The sequence below is a fragment of the Rattus norvegicus genome, chromosome 10 (assembly GCF_021556685.1).
Source record: "Rattus norvegicus strain SHRSP/BbbUtx chromosome 10, alternate assembly SHRSP_T2T, whole genome shotgun sequence".
Classification (NCBI taxonomy): domain Eukaryota; kingdom Metazoa; phylum Chordata; class Mammalia; order Rodentia; family Muridae; genus Rattus; species Rattus norvegicus.
The window spans coordinates 101,332,802-101,351,166 of NC_141543.1; the positions used below are offsets into that span (position 1 = coordinate 101,332,802).

Sequence of the window (18,365 nt, forward strand, 5' to 3'; positions counted from 1 at the left end):
AAATTCTTCATATATTCTGGATATCAGCACTCTGCCAGATGTAGGGTTGGTGAAGATCTTTCCCCATTCCATTGACTGACATTAAGGTGTTGTTTGCTTTAGGTTTCATGAGGCTCCATTTATTAATCGTTGATGTTGATGCCTGAACTGTTGGTATTCTGTTAAGGAAGTTGTCTCCCATGCCAATGTGTTCAACGTTATACCCCACTTTCTCTTCTCTCAGATTTAGTGTGTCTTGTTATATGTTGAGTCTTTGATCTACTTAGACTTGAGTTTCATGCAGGGAGATAGATATGGAACTCTTTGTATTATTATACATGCAGACATCCAGTTTAACCCAGCACCATTTGTTAAAAGATGCTTTCCTTTTTCCATTGTACAGTTTTGACTTCTTTGCCAAAATTCAAATGTCCATAGGCGTATGAGTTTGCTTCTGGGACTGCAGAAGATTTCACTCTAGCTAAGCAGCGTCCGTTTCTCAGCAACCCCTTCTACTACTGACTCTAAACCCGAAGCTGCCAAAATCTGCTGCTTGTTGGGGCTGGAACATGGCCCCCTTGTACTTCATCACCAGCTCTCTGTTTTCAATGATTTCCTTCACTGTCTAAGCTTGGCTGTCCTGAAACTTGCTCTGTAGACTGACCTTGAGCTCAAAGATCTGCATACCTCTTTCTCCCAAGTACTTGGATTAAAGGGGTGTACCACCACACCTAGACCTAAACTATAATTTCTTTTAACAAGATCTTTATAAGCATGATCACTGCATCTCAAGATATGGATTAAAGGCATGTGTTGATGTGGATCAAAAGCATGTATCACCCCACATCAAGATCCAAATCCTAAACCTGTGTCTTCCAGTCTCAAGATCTGGATTATACGTGTGCCTTCCATGACTGGAGTACAGTTCATTCCAGATATAGTCAAGTTGACAACTGAGAATAAACATTACAATCCATTCCTTGACACTTTGGCACACAATATCTCCTTAAGTCCAAATGAAAGCAATGACTTAACGCTTCCTCTTTCAACTGCAAACACATAAACAATAATTTTAGCAGGGTGAAATCTTATCTCAAGGTCATCACTCCCTTAATTAGATTTAATAGCCTTGAACACAGGCTTTAGCTCCATTCCACTTCCTGGTGCTCCTATAATCTTTTACATATACTTTCTCAATTTGCTATGTCTGATCAAAACGTTCTTTCGCAGAATGTACCATAGGACAAAGTCTATGCTAGGTTATTGACACTTTAGGAGGTTTCCTTTGTCAATGCAATTAATTCAAATCTCTTAATTTTAGCCTCTGACTGACTCTTCAGACAAGGACAAAAATCAGCTACATTCTTCACCAAAATATCAGAAGAATAGTTTCAAGGCCACGTGCTAAATTCCTTCTCTTCTGAATCTTCTTGAGCCAGAAAACCACAATTGGAGTCACCCTAAACACCACTGTCTCCTATGCTTCTACCTGTATGACCCATTAAGCTTCACTTAAAACATTACATTGCTTTCCTAATGCAAAGTTCCAAAATTCACACTCCTCCAAACAAAAATATGGTCAGAACTATCACAGAAAAGCCCCACTCCTGATACCAATTTCTGTTTTAGAATTTCCATTGCTGTGAAAGGACAAAATGACTAAGGTAACTCTTGTAGAGGCAAGCATTTAATTGGGGTTTAATTTCAGAGATTCAGTTCATTATCATCATGGTAGGAAGGATGGCAACATTCAGGCAGACATGGTACTGGAGAAGGAACTGAGAATTCTACATTTTTATATGAAGATAGCCAGAAGGAGACTAGAATTCTACACAGGGCAGAGCCTGAGCATAAAAGACCTCAATCCTCCAACAAGGCCACACTTCTTAAAAGTGGCACTCCCTATAGCCAAGCATTCAAATACATGAGTCTATGGGAGCCAAACTTTTCAAGCATCACAGGGATGTAAAGTAAATCTTAAAAAAAGAAATGAATTTAAAAGGGGAAAATAATAAAAATAAAATACTTTAAATATTCAGTCTTCAGAGTAAATACTTTCTAACTCAAGACAAAGCTTTTTTAATGCCTCCCCCTGTGGGAGCCGAATTGGATTTGGGCCTGGTTGCTTTATCACTGTTTGGCCTTAGTCTTAGATTGTAGGATCAAAAGCCTCTCCCTGTAATTTAGGGCACAAGAAGAATGTTTTCAGCCGGAACAAGAACCTTCTGGGTCTCCAGCAAGGTTTGACCCCTGCTGAGCCCTGCCCTTACACGTGGAAGCCTTTTGTTCCCAACTGGCAGTCTGGCCAGGTACTTCTCACCTGAGTCAGAATTAGGCTGGCCTTCCTGGTTATTTCCCTAATTTATTCAGGTCACATACTTTGTTACCGAAGTCTCAGCCAGGGTTCCCCACTGTGCTTGACAGATACCTGCTAAGTGGTGTTCTTTGGATATATAGTTGGTCAATAAAGAAACCAGAAGCTCTCTTCCTCTTGTGGCTTGACAGGAATAACCTGTGTGTGTGTGTGTGTGTGTGTGTTTCTTTCATCCCACAGGCTTTCGCCCGATTCTCGGTACTGTGTCGGTGATGGCGCCGACATCCCCCATTCTGAGACACTTACAGAAATGTTTCACATTTCTTACCTGAAAATGTAATAATGTACACCCTACCAGTGTAACAACTGGAATCAGGGCAATAGAAGAAAACAAAAAGGTATCTTCAAAGAATTTAAATAACATAAGACATAGAGAGATGAAAGAGACCTAGAAGAAAATGAAATATACATTTTAGTTGCTTTTGAAAATGCAGTGGAAGGGGCTAAGGGATAACTCGCCAGTTAAGACCATGTTCTGCTCTTACAGAGGACCTGAGTTTAGTTCCTTGTACTCAAGTCAAGTAATTAACACATTCCTGTAAATCCAACTTCATGAAGCACAACACTGTGTTCTGGAACCTTTGCTTGTGAACGCACACGCACACACACATACACGCACACACGCACACACACACACACACCCTTAAACATACACACACCAAATAAATCTTAAAACCAGAAATTAGATGTATTTTCACTTTTTTTTAATTCGATTTCCAATGTCATAAAATTACTATCATCACAAACATTTCTTCCTAGATTTGGCTAAAAGCGTTTGGCTTGACATTGGAAATTTGGCAAAGCTGGGGAAATATAGGATCCACTGCATAGACTAAAGATTCTATGTCCAGTTTTAATCACAGAGGAACAAAAATAAAGTAGGTTTTATATTGTCTAGGGATTTAATAAATACGGTATAGGCAATAATTGAAGAGAAATCGTTTTGAATTGAACAGAATTGCATTTCATACAAGTATTTTCTCAGAGATATTTATAAGGTTATCAATTAGGTAACACATCCCTGAGTATCATTGGAACTGATAGAACAGAAGTCACAGGTGCAAACTTTACATGAGAAGATTCTGTGCCTCTCTCCAATTTGGTCTGATATCAGAGTACTGTCTCTGGCTGAACTTCCACCCTAAAAGCTTGTAAGTTTCCCCAAAACAAAACACAGAGTCCTTTAGGATTAATCAGGGAGCATGTCCTGTAAGGTGAGACATGAATGTAGCCTTAATTTCCATCTTAAGTAGGTCACTGCCTGTGCTCAGCTGCCTACTGCACAGACATTCATTCCGTCGGTGTCTGCTGTTGTATTGGATAGGTCTGGCTCTCTCCCCTTTGGGGTTTTTACCCTACTTGCCTTGTTTTCTAAAGAAGCATCTCTTTAGAAAAATATCCTCAATAGGAAATCCTTACTCTTTCCTAAGTTTCAGGGATTAACGCCTTCTTTGTGTATGTATTTTATGGTTGTTATTATTCAGTCATTGGATAATTCTATATGTCTATCCATATCCATACCCACACTTAGACCTATATAACTCTATAACCTATATATATAACCTCTATAACATTTTCATTATTCATTTTTCCAATAATATGTCCTATGTCTGTTTCTTTCTTAACTTGTGGAAATCGGTGACAGTGAGCTGGTGCAATTAATTTGTATAAAGTGAAATTATGAGTAGCGGGTCAAATTGCAGGACAGCATCCTTAGATACTGAAGTACTTGATAATCCCTCCAGAAGCTCAAATATTAAATATTAGGGGAGAAGTTTCACCTTCACTTAATGGGAAGAAGACACTATGTAATCTGCATGTTTTCTTCCTCAACCATCTCAAAATGTGGTACACAAAGGAATTAAGTATTTGTAAGACAGTAATGTAACTAAGACGTTCAAAACATAAATACTAGAATAAATACATGGAAGTTACATATATTACCTTTCTAAGTTTAGAAAGTGAAGATTTTAATAAATGGTTCTTAACAAGGACTTCCTCAGCAATCAGATTTTAGCTTTAGGTTTTTTATTAACAATATTTATAGCCTTCTGAAAATTCCATAATCTTTGTTACTCAGTTAATTCTTTTTCCTAAAAGGGATTTCAAAGCAATACCTAGGTTTATAATCCTATAACTAGTTCTACTATCTTTAAAGAAAGTGAGGTCAAAATAGATAAATTTTAACATATATGTTTTGCATAACTTCATCACGAAAATAAAAACGGTAAACATACTTACAATATAGAAGCAAAGTGACCAAATGCCACTATTTTTTCTCCCCTTGCGACAAATGAATGAAATCACATACATCATGAAAATAACTGACATAGCATAGCCACCAGCGTAGAGGATCTGAAACCAACAGAAAAAGGAGAATAAACATTGTGACATGTGGAAACATTTGAATGTACCAATGTCACAAAACAGTTTCTTCGTGCTCCTTCAGTTGTCAGGATTTAAATGCCATAGAGAGTGATGAAGTGGGTGGCTTGGGATTGTCGTTCCTCAGCAGAGACATGATAAATCACAACTAGGAGAGGTGGCTGTCAGTTTTCTGCAACCAAATGTTTACGTACAAGAGCTAACTTTGAAATGGCAGGGACACTTTGGTGTTTCCTGAGAGCTCTTGTCTTGCGGGTGGATTCTTGTATTCTCAGTGTAGAATCTCAGTTTCTACACCACGTAACTGGAAGGTTTTCTTTGTTGGGGGAGGGGCGGGCGACAAAATGAGACTATGCAACCAGTGTCACTGAATGTCTCAGTCAAAGGGGTCAGGGGGAGCCAGTCATGGTGGCACAAAGTTTAATCTTAGCACTTGAGTGGATCTCCATGATTTCAAAGTCAGCTAGGACTGTTATGACTACATAGTTCGTCCCTGTCCAGAAAACAAAACTAAACCAACACACCAGGGAAAAAGCCGTAGTGACAATTTTATATCATATGCATTAAGAAACCTTATGATAGAAATGAAAATATTAAAAATGGCATGTCACATGTTAACTGTTAATTTTTGGGTTGAATCATTTAATGATAGTTGTTTTAGGAATGGTGTCTCCACTTACCTGAATAAACAGATCTCTAGTTGTGATCATACTCTCTGGAGGGGCCGAGAAATAGAAAGCAATGTACACAGACAAAATGAGTGCAGAGTAGACTGGGATCTCAAAAAGAGCATGACCAAACCAGTATGCAGAAGGGGAGAGCCCTGAAATCCACAGCTGGAACTGAGCTCTGTTCTGATAAGGAAGTGCAATCATCAATTGGATACTGTTTTTATAAAAATATGAAACATATAGAAAATAGCCAAACAAGTTATTCATTATTAGTGATTAAACGCTACACAGTCTAAGGGACATAGATCATTTCAAAGCTCCTCTGTCAAAATTTGCTGTTGTTACTAATAAAAAAGAATTTATCCTAACATGCTATTATAGTTAATAAAAGTAATCCATTCAAGTTACAGACAGAGCGGTAATGAAGTTAACCAAGGTTTGACTTAATGCCTACAAAGGAAAATTCCCCATCTGAGTATTAACTTTCAGTGGTAAAACAATTCATTCCTTATTCAAATGAAAGTAGCCATTTTTTCCCACGTAAGATTGTCACATTGGTTCACTCTCAACAAAAAGGAATGATTAAAATACCGTAAATAATTTTGCATCTTGCATGCTACTTTTAGATAGCTTTGTCGTTCCTCATTTTTAAAGTCATTAGTGTGCCTCATAGCAATACATGTGGGTTGTGTGTACCTATTTTAAGTGTCACTAAATTTTGTATTGAGAAAATGCTCCAAATGATAAAAAATTGAAAGGTTTTTTTCCAAGTGTATTTTCTGTCATTTCCGGTGCTTCTGCCTTAGATAGTCTAATTCAATGTATGAGGAACTGTTACTATTGGCCCATGAATCATTAAAGCTCAGATTTTTTTCAGAGCTGTTTTTTTTCCTTTCTGTGCTTCAGACTTTTACTGCCTGTTCTTCCAGGTCATTCTTTCTTACCTGTGTGTTTGTCCTAAAAGCCGTGCTCATTATTTTAGTATACAGCTACATTAGGTACTTATAGGAGTTCCACCTGACTCGTTTTATATATGTATATATATGTGTGTGTGTGTATACATATATTATCTATATTATATATGGTATATATGTTATATTTATATATGTTTTATATATATATATATATATATATATATATATATATATCTTTCCTCTATTTCTTTCTCCATCATGTTCATTCTTTTAGTTAAATCCTTGATCACATTAACTTTTCCTATTTGTTACTTCTTTCATTTTCTTTGTCATTTATGGGTCTGTTCTCAATTGATCAAGGATTGCTTGAAAGTTGGATCCTGTGGCAAACCCCTATGACTGTATAATTCCTTTAACCTGCTCATGAGATCTGTACACTCTTGACATCATGAAGTTCTATTCTACGCATGCATAGCTCAGTATGGACAACAGGTTCCAGGCAAGCCTTGGGTAGAGTTCTACTGCCCTTGCTCTGTGTAATTCTTGCACTGACAGAATGCTTAGAAGAACATTCCAGCCACTCTGTTGGATTCCAAGTTCTTCCCTTAGTTAAATAAGACCTCGGGGTCCTGTTCAAGTCCTCTCTGTTCTCCATGATCTCTGTGCTAGTTCCAGGAAGACATGTGTGATATACAACTCAAGGTTTTATACCGAATCTCTCTCAGTCTTCCACTGAAAAGATTAAGTTTTACAAATACAAAAGTGGATGCTCGCAGTCACCCATTGAGCTGAGAATGGGGTCTCAATTGGAGGAGTTAGAGAAAGGATTAAAGGAGCTGAAGGGGTTTGCAACCCCGTAAGAAAAATACCAACCAATCAGAGCTCCCAGGTACTAAGCACCACCCAAAGAATACACATGGACAGACCCATTGCTCCAGCTGCATATGTAGCAGAGGATGGCCCTGTTGGGCACCAATGGGAGGAGAAACCCTTGGTCCTGCCAAGGCTGGACCCCCTCCCCCCCAGTGTAGGGGAAAGTCAGAATGGGGAGGCAGGAAGGAGTGGGTGAATGGGTTGGGGAACACCCTCATAGAAAAAGGGGAGGGGGATGGTATAGGGGGGTTATGGATGGGAGACCAGGAAACGGGATAACATTTGAAATGTAAATAAATAAAAGATATCCAATTTTTAAAAAAAGTTTTAGGGGGTCAAGTCTCATCACAATGACTCCATTATTCAGAAGGAAACAAAGCTTTTATCTATCTCTCATTTTCCTTCTTATGGTCTTTTCACTCGTCCTACCCGTCTTCCTTTTCCCTTCCTTCAGTCCATTCTTCCGTTTTACTCCTGTTAAGTACAACTGTGTATTAACCAACTGCTTGACACATACACCTGCACACCGTATGAAAGGAAAGTCTGCCGATCACATTATAAACAACTTCTGGTTCTTCAAGCCAACTAAAGTTTCCATCATTTGTTACTACCTTATAGTCGTCAATGCTGGTCATGGAAATGTAAGGAGGGACGCAGGCCATCAAAAGGATCCACGAGAACATGTAAAGCAAGTGGTAAAACTGTGTGTAGCCTGTATCCTAGGAATGGAAGTGGTGCAAAGTTGAAAAGAGTTGTCTGGATTACACTGCTCAAAACATAATCAATTACCTAAAATTTTGCCCTGGGTCTCTTGTGAGCTTTCCCCCTCCTTCCGTGATAATCCAGTTCTCAACGTAGATTTTGCTTATGTATCCAATTTTAAAAGTAAACCATTGGAAGAAGCGACATGATATGATTTTGAAAATGGAAAGTGATATGAGAACAAGGGGTTATTATGATGGTAAAACTCTAAAGTTTAGGCTAACACTTAAATATGATCAAAATTTTTAGGCTTTAAATAATTATTATGATATTTTGTCACTTTAGACCACTGCAATCAATTTAATAATTAGGAACTCCAACTCCCAAATTTCACATCCCAGTTTTCTTCCCATCGGTTTCTCCCCTTCCTCCCCTTCCTTTTGATTTCTTCAACATAGTCTTATTCTGCAATGCAGGTTGGACTTGAACTCATAATAATACTGCCAATACCTCACACGTGCTGTGACTACAGGTGTGAGTCAGCGTGCTTAGATTTATCTCTCCTAATTTAACATTCGCTGCTCACAGGGAACAGCTCAGGTGAAGACGCATAGTCATATATGATATACTGTAAATGATATATGATATATTATATGTTAAATTAATATAAAATTAATATATACTGATCTAATGTATGAAGGAAGCTATCAAGACCACTGAGATTATTCTGTGATCTAATGTATGAAGGAAGCTATCAAGACCACTGAGATGATTCTGAACAGAACAGCCTGGTAGACTCCAGATATAGTAGAATCTACAAGAACATACCAACCTCAGGAAATGAGCTGCGATCAGTTTGAATGTGCACTGATGGTGTGAACAGTCCGAGTAGTGCATTACTCACTATGTCCACCAGAATGGGAAAACAATTCAGCCTCTTGGTATTGCATGCCAATGTAAAGTTGTAATTCTAAAAGGTAACAAAATGAGTTCTCAGTCTGGAAGAAGAAAACATAGAACTCATGTGCAGTTACACCAGGCTCCTGTCAGCATGTACTTCTTGGCATCCGCAATAGAGTCTGGGTTTGGTGAGGGTATGTGAGATGGATCCCCAGGTGTGGCAGTCTCTGCATGGCCTTTCCTTCCATCTATGCTCTACACTTTGCCTCTGTATGTTCTATATAGCTGTCTCCTGAGAGGCTCTTCCAGAACCTGGCAAGTACAGGGGAGGATGCTTGCAGCCAACCATTGGACTAAGAACAGGGTTCCCAATGGAGGAATTAGAGAAAGGACTGAAGGAGATGAAGGGGTTTGCAGCCCCATAGGAAGAACATCAACCAACCAGACCCCTCAGAGCTCCCAGGGACTGAACCACCAACCAAAGAGTACACATGGAGCGATCCATGGCTCCAGCTGCATATGTAGCAGAGGATGACCTTGTCTGGCATCAATGGGAAGAGAAACCCTTGATCCTGTAAAGGCTCAATGCCCCAGTGTAGGAGAGTGACAAGGCAGGGAGGCAGGATCGGTTAGTGTGGGAGCACCCTCATAGAAGCAGGAGGATAAGGGATGGGATAAGGGGTTTATGGATAGGAAACTAGGAAAGGAGATATCATTTGAAATGTAAATAAGGAAAATATCAAAAAAAACCCTAAAAAACAAAAAAACAAAACTCATATGCAAAACAACAACAGAAGAATGGATATTTAAAATGTGGTTCATTTACACAATAGAATACTATTCAGCTATCAAGAGCAAGGATATCATGAGCTTTGCAGGCAAATGGATGGAACTAGTGAGTGAGTTAACTCAGGCCCAGAAGGACATGCATGGTACGCTCTTACTAATAAGTGGACATTAGCCAAGAAAAGTACAGAATGCACAAATGCCAGCCCAGGTTACTGTATCCAGCAAAACTCTCAATTAACATAGATGGAGAAACCAAGATATTCCATGACAAAAGAAAATTTACACAATATCTTTCTACAAATCCAGTGCTACAAAGGATAATAAAGGGTAAAGCCCAATACAAGGAGGGAACCTACACCCCAGCAAAAGCAAGAAACTAATCATCTTGGCAATAAAACAAAGAGAAGAGAAGTACACAAACATAACCTCACATCAAATATGAATATAACAGGAAGCAATAATCACTATTCCTTAATATTTCTCAACATCAATGGACTCAATTCCCCAATAAAAAGACACAGACTAACAAACTGGATACACAATGAGGACCCAACATTCTGCTGCCTACAGGAAACACACCTCAGAGACAAAGACAGACACTACCTCAGAGTGAAAGGCTGGAAAACAACTTTCCAAGCAGATGGTCTGAAGAAGCCAGTTGGAGTAGCCATTCTAATATCGAATAAAATCGATTTTCAACCAAAAGTCATCAAAAAAGGTAAGTAAGGACACTTCATATTCATCAAAGGGAAAATCCACCAAGGTGAACTCTCAATCATAAATATCTATGCCCCAAATACAAGGGCACCTACATACGTAAAAGAAACCTTACTAAAGCTCAAAGCACACACTGTACCTCACGCAATAATAGTAGGAGATTTCAACACCCCACTCTCATCAATGGACAGATCACGGAAACAGAAATTAAACAGAGACAAAGGCAGACTAAGAGAAGTCATGAGCCAAATGGACTTAACAGATATTTATAGGACATTCTATCCTAAAACAAAAGGATATACCTTCTTCTCACCACCTAATAGTACTTTCTCCAAAGTTCATTATATAATCAGTCTTAAAACAGGCCTCAACAGTTACAGAAAGATAAAAATAATGCAATGCGTCCTATCAGACCACCACAGACTAAAGCTGGTCTTCAATAACAATAGGGAAAGAACACCCACATATACATGGAAGTTGAACAATGCTCTACTCAATGATAACCTGGTCAAGGAAGAAATAAAGAAAGAAATTAAAGACTTCTTAGAATTTAATGAAAATGAAGGTAAAACATACTCAAATTTATGGGACACAAAGAAAGCTCTGCTAAGAGGAAAACTCATAGCTCTGAGTGCCTGCAGAAAGAAACAGGAGAGAGCATATATCAGCAGCTTGACAGCACACCTAAAAGCTCTAGAACAAAAAGAAGCAAATACACCCAGGAAGAGTAGAAGGCAGGAAATTATCAAACTCAGAGCTGAAATCAACCAAGTAGAAACAAAAAGGACCATAGAAAGAATTAACAGAAACAAAAGCTGGTTCTTTGAGAAAATCAACAAGATAGATAAACCCTTAGCCAGACTAACCAGAGGACACAGAGAGTGTGTCCAAATTAACAAAATCAGAAATGAAAACATAACAATAGAATCAGAGGAAATTCAAAAAGTCATCAGATCCTACTACAAAAGCCTATATTCAACAAAACTTGAAAATCTGCTGGAAATGGACAATTTCCTAGACAGATACCAGGTACTGAAGTTAAATCAGGAATGGATAAACCTTTTAAACAACTCTATAACTCCTAAAGAAATAGAAGCAGTCATTAAAAGTCTCCCAACCAAAAAGAGCCCAGGTCCAGATGGGTTCAGCGCAGAATTATATCAGACTTTCATAGAGGACCTCATACCAATACTATCCAAAGTATTCCACAAAATTGAAAGAGATAGAGCGCTACCAAAATTCCTTCTATGAAGTCACCATTACTCTTATATCTAAACCACCCAAAGACCCAACAAAGAAAGAGAACTTCAGACCAACTTCCCTTATGAATACGACACAAAAATACTCAATAAAATTCTTGCAAACCGAATCCAAGAGCACATCAAAACAATCATCCATCATGATCAAGTAGGCTTCATTCCAGGGATGTAGGGATGGTTTAATATACGGAAAACCATCAACGTGATCCACTATATAAACAAACTGAAAGATAAAAACCATATGATCATTTCACTAGATGCTGAGAAAGCATTTGACAAAGTTCAACACCCCTTCATGATAAAAGTCCTGGAAAGAATAGGAATTCAAGGCCCATATATAAACATAGTAAAAGCCATATACAGCAAGCCAGTAGCAAATATTAAACTAAATGGAGAGAAACTTGAAGCAATCCCACTAAAATCCGGGACTAGACAAGGCTGCCCACTCTCTCCCTACTTATTCAATATAGTTTTTGAAGACCTAGCCAGAGCAATCAGACGACAAAAGGAGATCAAAGGGATACAGATTGGAAAGGAGGAAGTCAAAATATCACTATTTGCAGATGATATGATAGTATATTTAAGTGATCCCAAAAGTTCCACCAAAGAACTACTAAAGCTGATAAACACCTTCAGCAAAGTGGCTGGGTATAAAATTAACTCAAATAAATCAGTAGCCTTCCTCTACACAAAAGAGGAACAAGCCGAGAAAGAAATTAGGGAAACGACACCCTTCATGATTGTCCCAAATAATACAAAATACCTCGATGTGACTTTAACCAAGCAAGGGAAAGATCTGTATGATAAGAACTTCAAGCCTCTGAAGAAAGAAATTGAAGAAGATCTCTGAAGATGGAAAGATTTCCCATGCTCATGGATTGGCAGGATTAATAATGTAAAAATGGCCATTTTACCAAAAGCAATCTACAGATTCAATGCAATCCCCATCAAAATTCCAATCCAATTCTTCATAGAGTTAGACAGAACAATTTGCAAGTTCATCTGGAATAACAGAAAACACAGAATAGCTAAAACTCTCCTCAACAATAAAAGGACTTTTGAGAGAATCACTATCCCTGAACTCAAGCAGTATTACAGAGCAATAGTGATAAAAACTGTATGGCATTGGTCCAGAGACAGGCAGATAGACCAGTGGAATAGAATTGAAGACCCAGAAATGAACCCATACACCTATGGTCACTTGATTTTTGACAAAGGAGCCAAAACCTTCCAATGGAAAAAGGATAGCATTTTCAACAAATGGTGCTGGTTCAACTGGAGGTCAACATGTAGAAGAAGGAGATCAATCCATGCTTATCACCCTGTACAAAGCTTAAGTCCAAGTGGATCAAGGACCTCCACATCAAACCAGATACACTCAAACTAATAGAAGAAAAAGTGGGGAAGCATCTCGAACACATGAGAAAACTTCCTGAACAAAACACCAATGGCTTATGCTCTAAGATCAAGAATCGACAAATGGGATCTCATAAAACTACAAAGCTTCTGTAAGGCAAAGGACACTGTTGTTAGGACAAAACGGCAACCAGCAGATTGGAAAAAGATCTTTACCAATTCTACAACTGATAGAGGGCTTATGTCCAAAATATACAAAGAACTCATGAAGTTATACTGCAGGGAGACAAATAATCCTATCAAAAAATGGAGCTAAACAAAGAATTCACAGCTGAGGAATGCCAAATGGCTGAGAAGCACCTAAAGAAATGTTCAACATCTTTAGTCATAAGGGAAATGCAAATCAAAACAGCACTGAGATTCTACCTCACGCCAGTCAGAATGGCTAAGATCAAAAACTCCGGCAACAGCAGATGCTGGCGAGGATGTGGAGAAAGAGGAACACTCCTCCATTGTTGGTGGGATTGTGGACTGGTACAACCATTCTGGAAATCATTCTGGAGGTTCCTCAGAAAATTGGACATTGAACTACCTGAGGACCCTGCTATACCTCTCTTGGGCATATACCCAAAAGATGCCCCAACATATAACAAAGACACATGCTCCACTATGTTCATAGCAGCCTTATTTATAATAGCCAGAAGCTGGAAAGAACCCAGATGCCCTTCAACAGAGGAATGGATACAGAAAATGAGGTACATCTACTCAATGGAATACTACTTATCTATCAAAAACAATGACTTTATGAAATTCATAGTCAAATGGATGGAACTGGAAAATATCATGCTGAGTGAGGTAACCCAATCACAGAAAAACACACATGGTATGCACTCATTTAAGTGGATATTAGTCCAAATGCTCGAATTCCCCAACAGCACAGAATACATGAAACTCAAGAAGAATGACCAAAATGCGAACGTTTCACTCTTTCTTTAAAAGGGGAACAAGAATACCCTTGGCAGGGAAGGGAGAGGCAAAGTTTAGAACAGAGACTGAAGGAACACCCATTCAGAGCCTGCCCCACATGTGGCCCATACATATACAGCCACCCAATTAGACAAGATGGATGAAGCAAAGAAGTGCAGGCCGACAGGAGCCGGATGTAGCTCTCTCCTGAGAGACACAGCCAGAATACAGCAAATACAGAGGCGAATGCCATCATTAAACCACTGAACTGAGAACGGGACCCCTGTTGAAGGAATCTTAGAAAGGACTGAAAGAGCTTGAAGGGGCTTGAGACCCCTTATGTACAACAATGCCAACCAACCAGAGCTTCCAGGGACTAAGCCACTACCCAAAGACTATACATGGACTGACCCTGGGCTCCAACTGCATAAGTAGCAATGAATAGCCTAGTAAGGGCACCAGTGGAAGGGGAAGCCCTTGGTCCTGCCAAGACTAAACCCACAGTGAATGGGATTGTTGGGGGAGGGTGGTAATGGGGGGAGGATGGGGAGGGAACACCCATGTAGAAGGGGAGGGGGAGCAGTTAGGGGGATGTTGGCCTGGCCTGCAGACCGGGAAAGGGAATAACAATCAAAATGTAAATAAGAAATACCCAATTTAGTAAAAATGGAGAAAAAAAGGTCAATATAACAAGTATAAATTGTAATTTTAAATTTTTTTTACATTTGTTCATTAGTGTGTTTTTGCGTGTATGTGTATGTACATGTGCATAAATCTGTGCATGAACATACATGTTCACTGTGTGCGTGCGAAAGTCAGAGGACAAGTTGCAGGACTCAATTATCTCTTCCTACCATGTGGGTTCCAGGAGTCTAACTCAAGTAATAATTATATAATTAGCTAATAGGGAATGTGACTTTATTATATTAAACTCATGAATAAAATTCTCCAAATAATGAACGAAAGTATAAATCTTATGAATTTTCTTAAGTCAAGTTTAATGTTTAAGTGGCATAATCATAGTCCAAATTCTCTCCTCAAATACACAGATATGTCGTTTGTAAGCAATGTCTCAGATGCCATTTTTCATTCCGTTGCCCTATAATAGCCATAGCTTCGTGCACGTACCTTCTCACCGCCCGCTACGATGATAGCGCCATTATACTGGCTATCCTCTGTGCCGTTTCTAGTCCCAAAGGCATCAACTTCCAAAGCTATGTTCTGTTGCTCCAGCGAATGTAGGAAGTCATCGATCTTTTCTCCTAACAGACAGTAAAATGTAAAAGGCACTATAAACCCAAGGGAACACCACAAAGTTATGTATCAAAATGATTCTTCTCAGCCATTTGTTTGTCACAGCTTGCAATAGTATGAATTTTAATTCTCCAGGTATTTCTTTTTTGAACAAATACCTCCTGTTCCCTTTTTTGCTTTATGTGCATGTGGGCATGTTATTGTATGTGTAAGGCTACACGCATGCACACGTGTGTGGAGGCCAAAAGTCTATGTCAGGTATTTTCTTTGATCACTCTTCACTGTATGTATTGAACCAGGGTCTTTCCCTTGAGTCAGAGCTCACCAACTCAGTCTCTCTGGCCAGCTGCCCTAGGCACTGACTGTCTCTGGGATGACACATAGGTCTCCACATCCAGCAAGTTTTTTAAACCTGTATTTTCATTAGTAATTTGAGAATTTCACATGTGCATAGAAACAATCTTGGTCATATTTCCACTTCCCACTACTTCTAAATCCTATCATCTACACCTCCTGCCTTGACACCTTCCCCAGTTCTGGACTTTGTTTCTGTATAATGCACTGAGGCCGGTTACTGCTGGCACCAGTATAGGGACATCCAACAGAGCATGGTGCCTTGGGTGTTTTTCTACTGCTGTGATAAAACACCACCAAAAGCAACTTGCACATGTTTACTTCTGCTCACAGTTGTGATACAGCATGAAGAAACCTATGTTGGCTCTGGGGATCTGAACTCTGTCCTCTTGCATGCACAGCAGGTGCCTGACCCACTGAAACTCTCGCTGGGTCATCTGTGGTTCTTTAATGGACTTTCCAAATATGGCTTGATAATAATAATAATTCTCATGTATTTATGATCTCTTCTAGTTAAAAATAACTCTGATAATTAAAAAATAACTTTTTTAACCCCTTGCTACTTTTAGAATAAGACTTCCTAGAATCTATCAACATATTCCATTGAACTAATGACAGCAACGGTGATCATGTAATTTAAATGTTTTTAAATTTAAAAGGTATGCCTACCAACGTGCTCTTGTATCCAGCTATGTAGTCTCTCTTTATAATCACTGTGACATTAAACTTTCACAACATTTCTATACAAACCTTGATTTTCATGAATGCTGACATAATACATGTCTCCTTCATCACATATTTCTGGTTTCATTGTTCCAATTTAAGGTCAAGTTTCTTAAACTGGGTGTAAGACACATTCACCTTTTTGTCCTGTGTCTTTCCTAAGCAATGTTCAAAACAGTGCTGATATTCATAAACTACATATTAGAAACATTTTTACCTGTTTTGTTGATGATCAGTAAGTTTGTGAGGGGCATCTGTGGTCGTTGGCCAGGTGTGAGGAAGTACGTATGAGGAGAGAGCTCCCAACAGTAATCACTCTGATTGACTAACCTGTGAACATTTGCTGACAGAATATGCAGAAGTCCAATCCCCAAAATCAGAATCCTATACATAAAAAAAAAATTAACAGCATAGACCTGTAGCCATTGCCCAGTCTTCAAAACATTCTTCCAAAGGCATGGATATAGTACAAGCAAGATATTATTGAAGACAGACATTCATATATATGGTTCTGTGTTCTGGTTCTTAAGTTACTCCTTGTCTTTAGCGTGGGAGTAAGAAGCAAGGATTTATCATTGGCACACCTCCCTTGCTGCCCTCTGACCATGGGACAGCCTGTGCGATTTCAGAAGGTGGCTCCTTCCATGGCAAGTTGAGATCTAGCCTCATTTTCTCTGCATCTATCCTAATGTTTCCCTCTCTGTTGCACAACATACTACTCCCCAGACTCGCGAGTTGCTCTTTGCTCTCCTATCCATTGCCTCTAGCCTTGCTCATGGCAGCCAACACTGTCTCAAACTTACTCCTGCTGCTACTCAAACTTACTCCTACACCACACAGTCTCAAACTGTTACATAGTTTTGTGTTTTTCTTTCCTTTGATTCCCATTTGAAAAGTTCAAAAATTGGATCTCAACACTACACTGCTACTGCCGAAACCTCACCCTTATCTCCTGCCAAGCACGGGTGGCAAATCCACATCCACTGGAAACTGCAAAAGTCACAAAGCCAGCACAGCTGTTTGACATAGTTCCAGCAAAGCTGAGCCGAATGCTGTAATCGCTGTCCTTCTGTCTCTCACTTTGGGGGTTTGGTCTCTGCATGTTGCATTCTTGGGGACGTTCGGCCTTATGACTTGTTTTATATCTTTTCTTGAGAAAATTATTTCTGAGTCTTTTTAAGGAATGTCTTAAACTTATGTCTGCTTTTAGGGAAAGCCCTAAACTCACTTCTGCTTTTTCTGGCCACTGTTTGTAAGTCTTCCTCATGACCAAGAGATTGAAATAAGCTTGGATAAGCAAAAGCTAGGAAAATGTGAGGTGACTTCACGAATCTCCTTTGGATATCTGCCCCTTAGCAAGCTCAAACAAACTAATTGGTAAAGGGTAAACAGAGATAATTGAAAAAATCTTACTGGCTAGGAGAATTAGAGACAGATTCTAGGTCCCATTTTATAATATCCTTAGAGCTCTCTGAAAATATAGTTTAAACACAGGGGAGTCATACAAGATATACCCCTGGATGAATAGACCTCACTAAACAGAAAAGATTGACTAAAATCAACTTTACCTACTTGTAGCATAGATAATGAATTAAGATAGTAAAGGTGTTAGGTATTAGTGTTTGATCCTCCTGCCTCTGCCTCCTTCAGCAAATCCTACCAGCGTGTGCCACCACAACCGGCTAGTGTTTGCTATTCATAAAAAGACCAGTTCACATATTTTCTGTTTGTCTGGGGAGCTTTAAAACTGCAAATACTGCCAGCCTAAAAGCAGACTGTCATATAATAAGTGTGTTTGCTTAGACAGAGACATTCTTTAGAGTCTTTGAATTGGAGTTCTAGGGCTAATAATAAAAATAAAATCTGTTGGTGCTTTCTAATTGTGACTCAACTAGTAACCCCAGACATGTAATGAAAAATCAAACACATGTCCATAGACAAAAGGATATAATCTGTACTTCTTGGATAATCATTAGTCTGACTTTGTTCTCTGAAACCTGTATAAGTAAAGAGGTGGCCTGATTGTTAGTCAGTCAGATCTGCAAGATTCTTTCGACCACCACACCTGACTCACTTCTCCCTTACGGACAACTTATCTCATCTTGTGGGCCATCCTGTCAACAGGCTGGAGAAGGGACCCAGCACATGG

At 39.1% G+C, this 18,365-nt stretch overlaps 1 protein-coding gene across 11 annotated transcripts in view; it reads right to left on the reverse strand.

Annotated features, from left to right (window-relative positions):
• Nucleotides 1-18,365, reverse strand: part of Abca8a (ATP-binding cassette, subfamily A (ABC1), member 8a) — a 69,895-nt gene that overhangs the window by 17,494 nt on the left and 34,036 nt on the right. For 7 of the 11 annotated variants that reach the window (XR_015630686.1, XR_015630684.1, XR_015630685.1 and 4 more), the window contains 7 exon segments: nt 16,434-16,600; nt 15,014-15,147; nt 8,731-8,868; nt 7,808-7,915; nt 5,419-5,592; nt 4,595-4,708; nt 2,622-2,741 (listed from right to left, as the gene is read on the reverse strand). Coding sequence is in view for 7 of the 11 variants with exons in the window: in NM_001281824.1 (NP_001268753.1) it covers nt 2,622-2,741; nt 4,595-4,708; nt 5,419-5,592; nt 7,808-7,915; nt 8,731-8,868; nt 15,014-15,147; nt 16,434-16,600 (955 nt within the window). In the remaining 4 variants the exon portion in view is untranslated. 11 annotated transcript variants of the gene reach the window in all.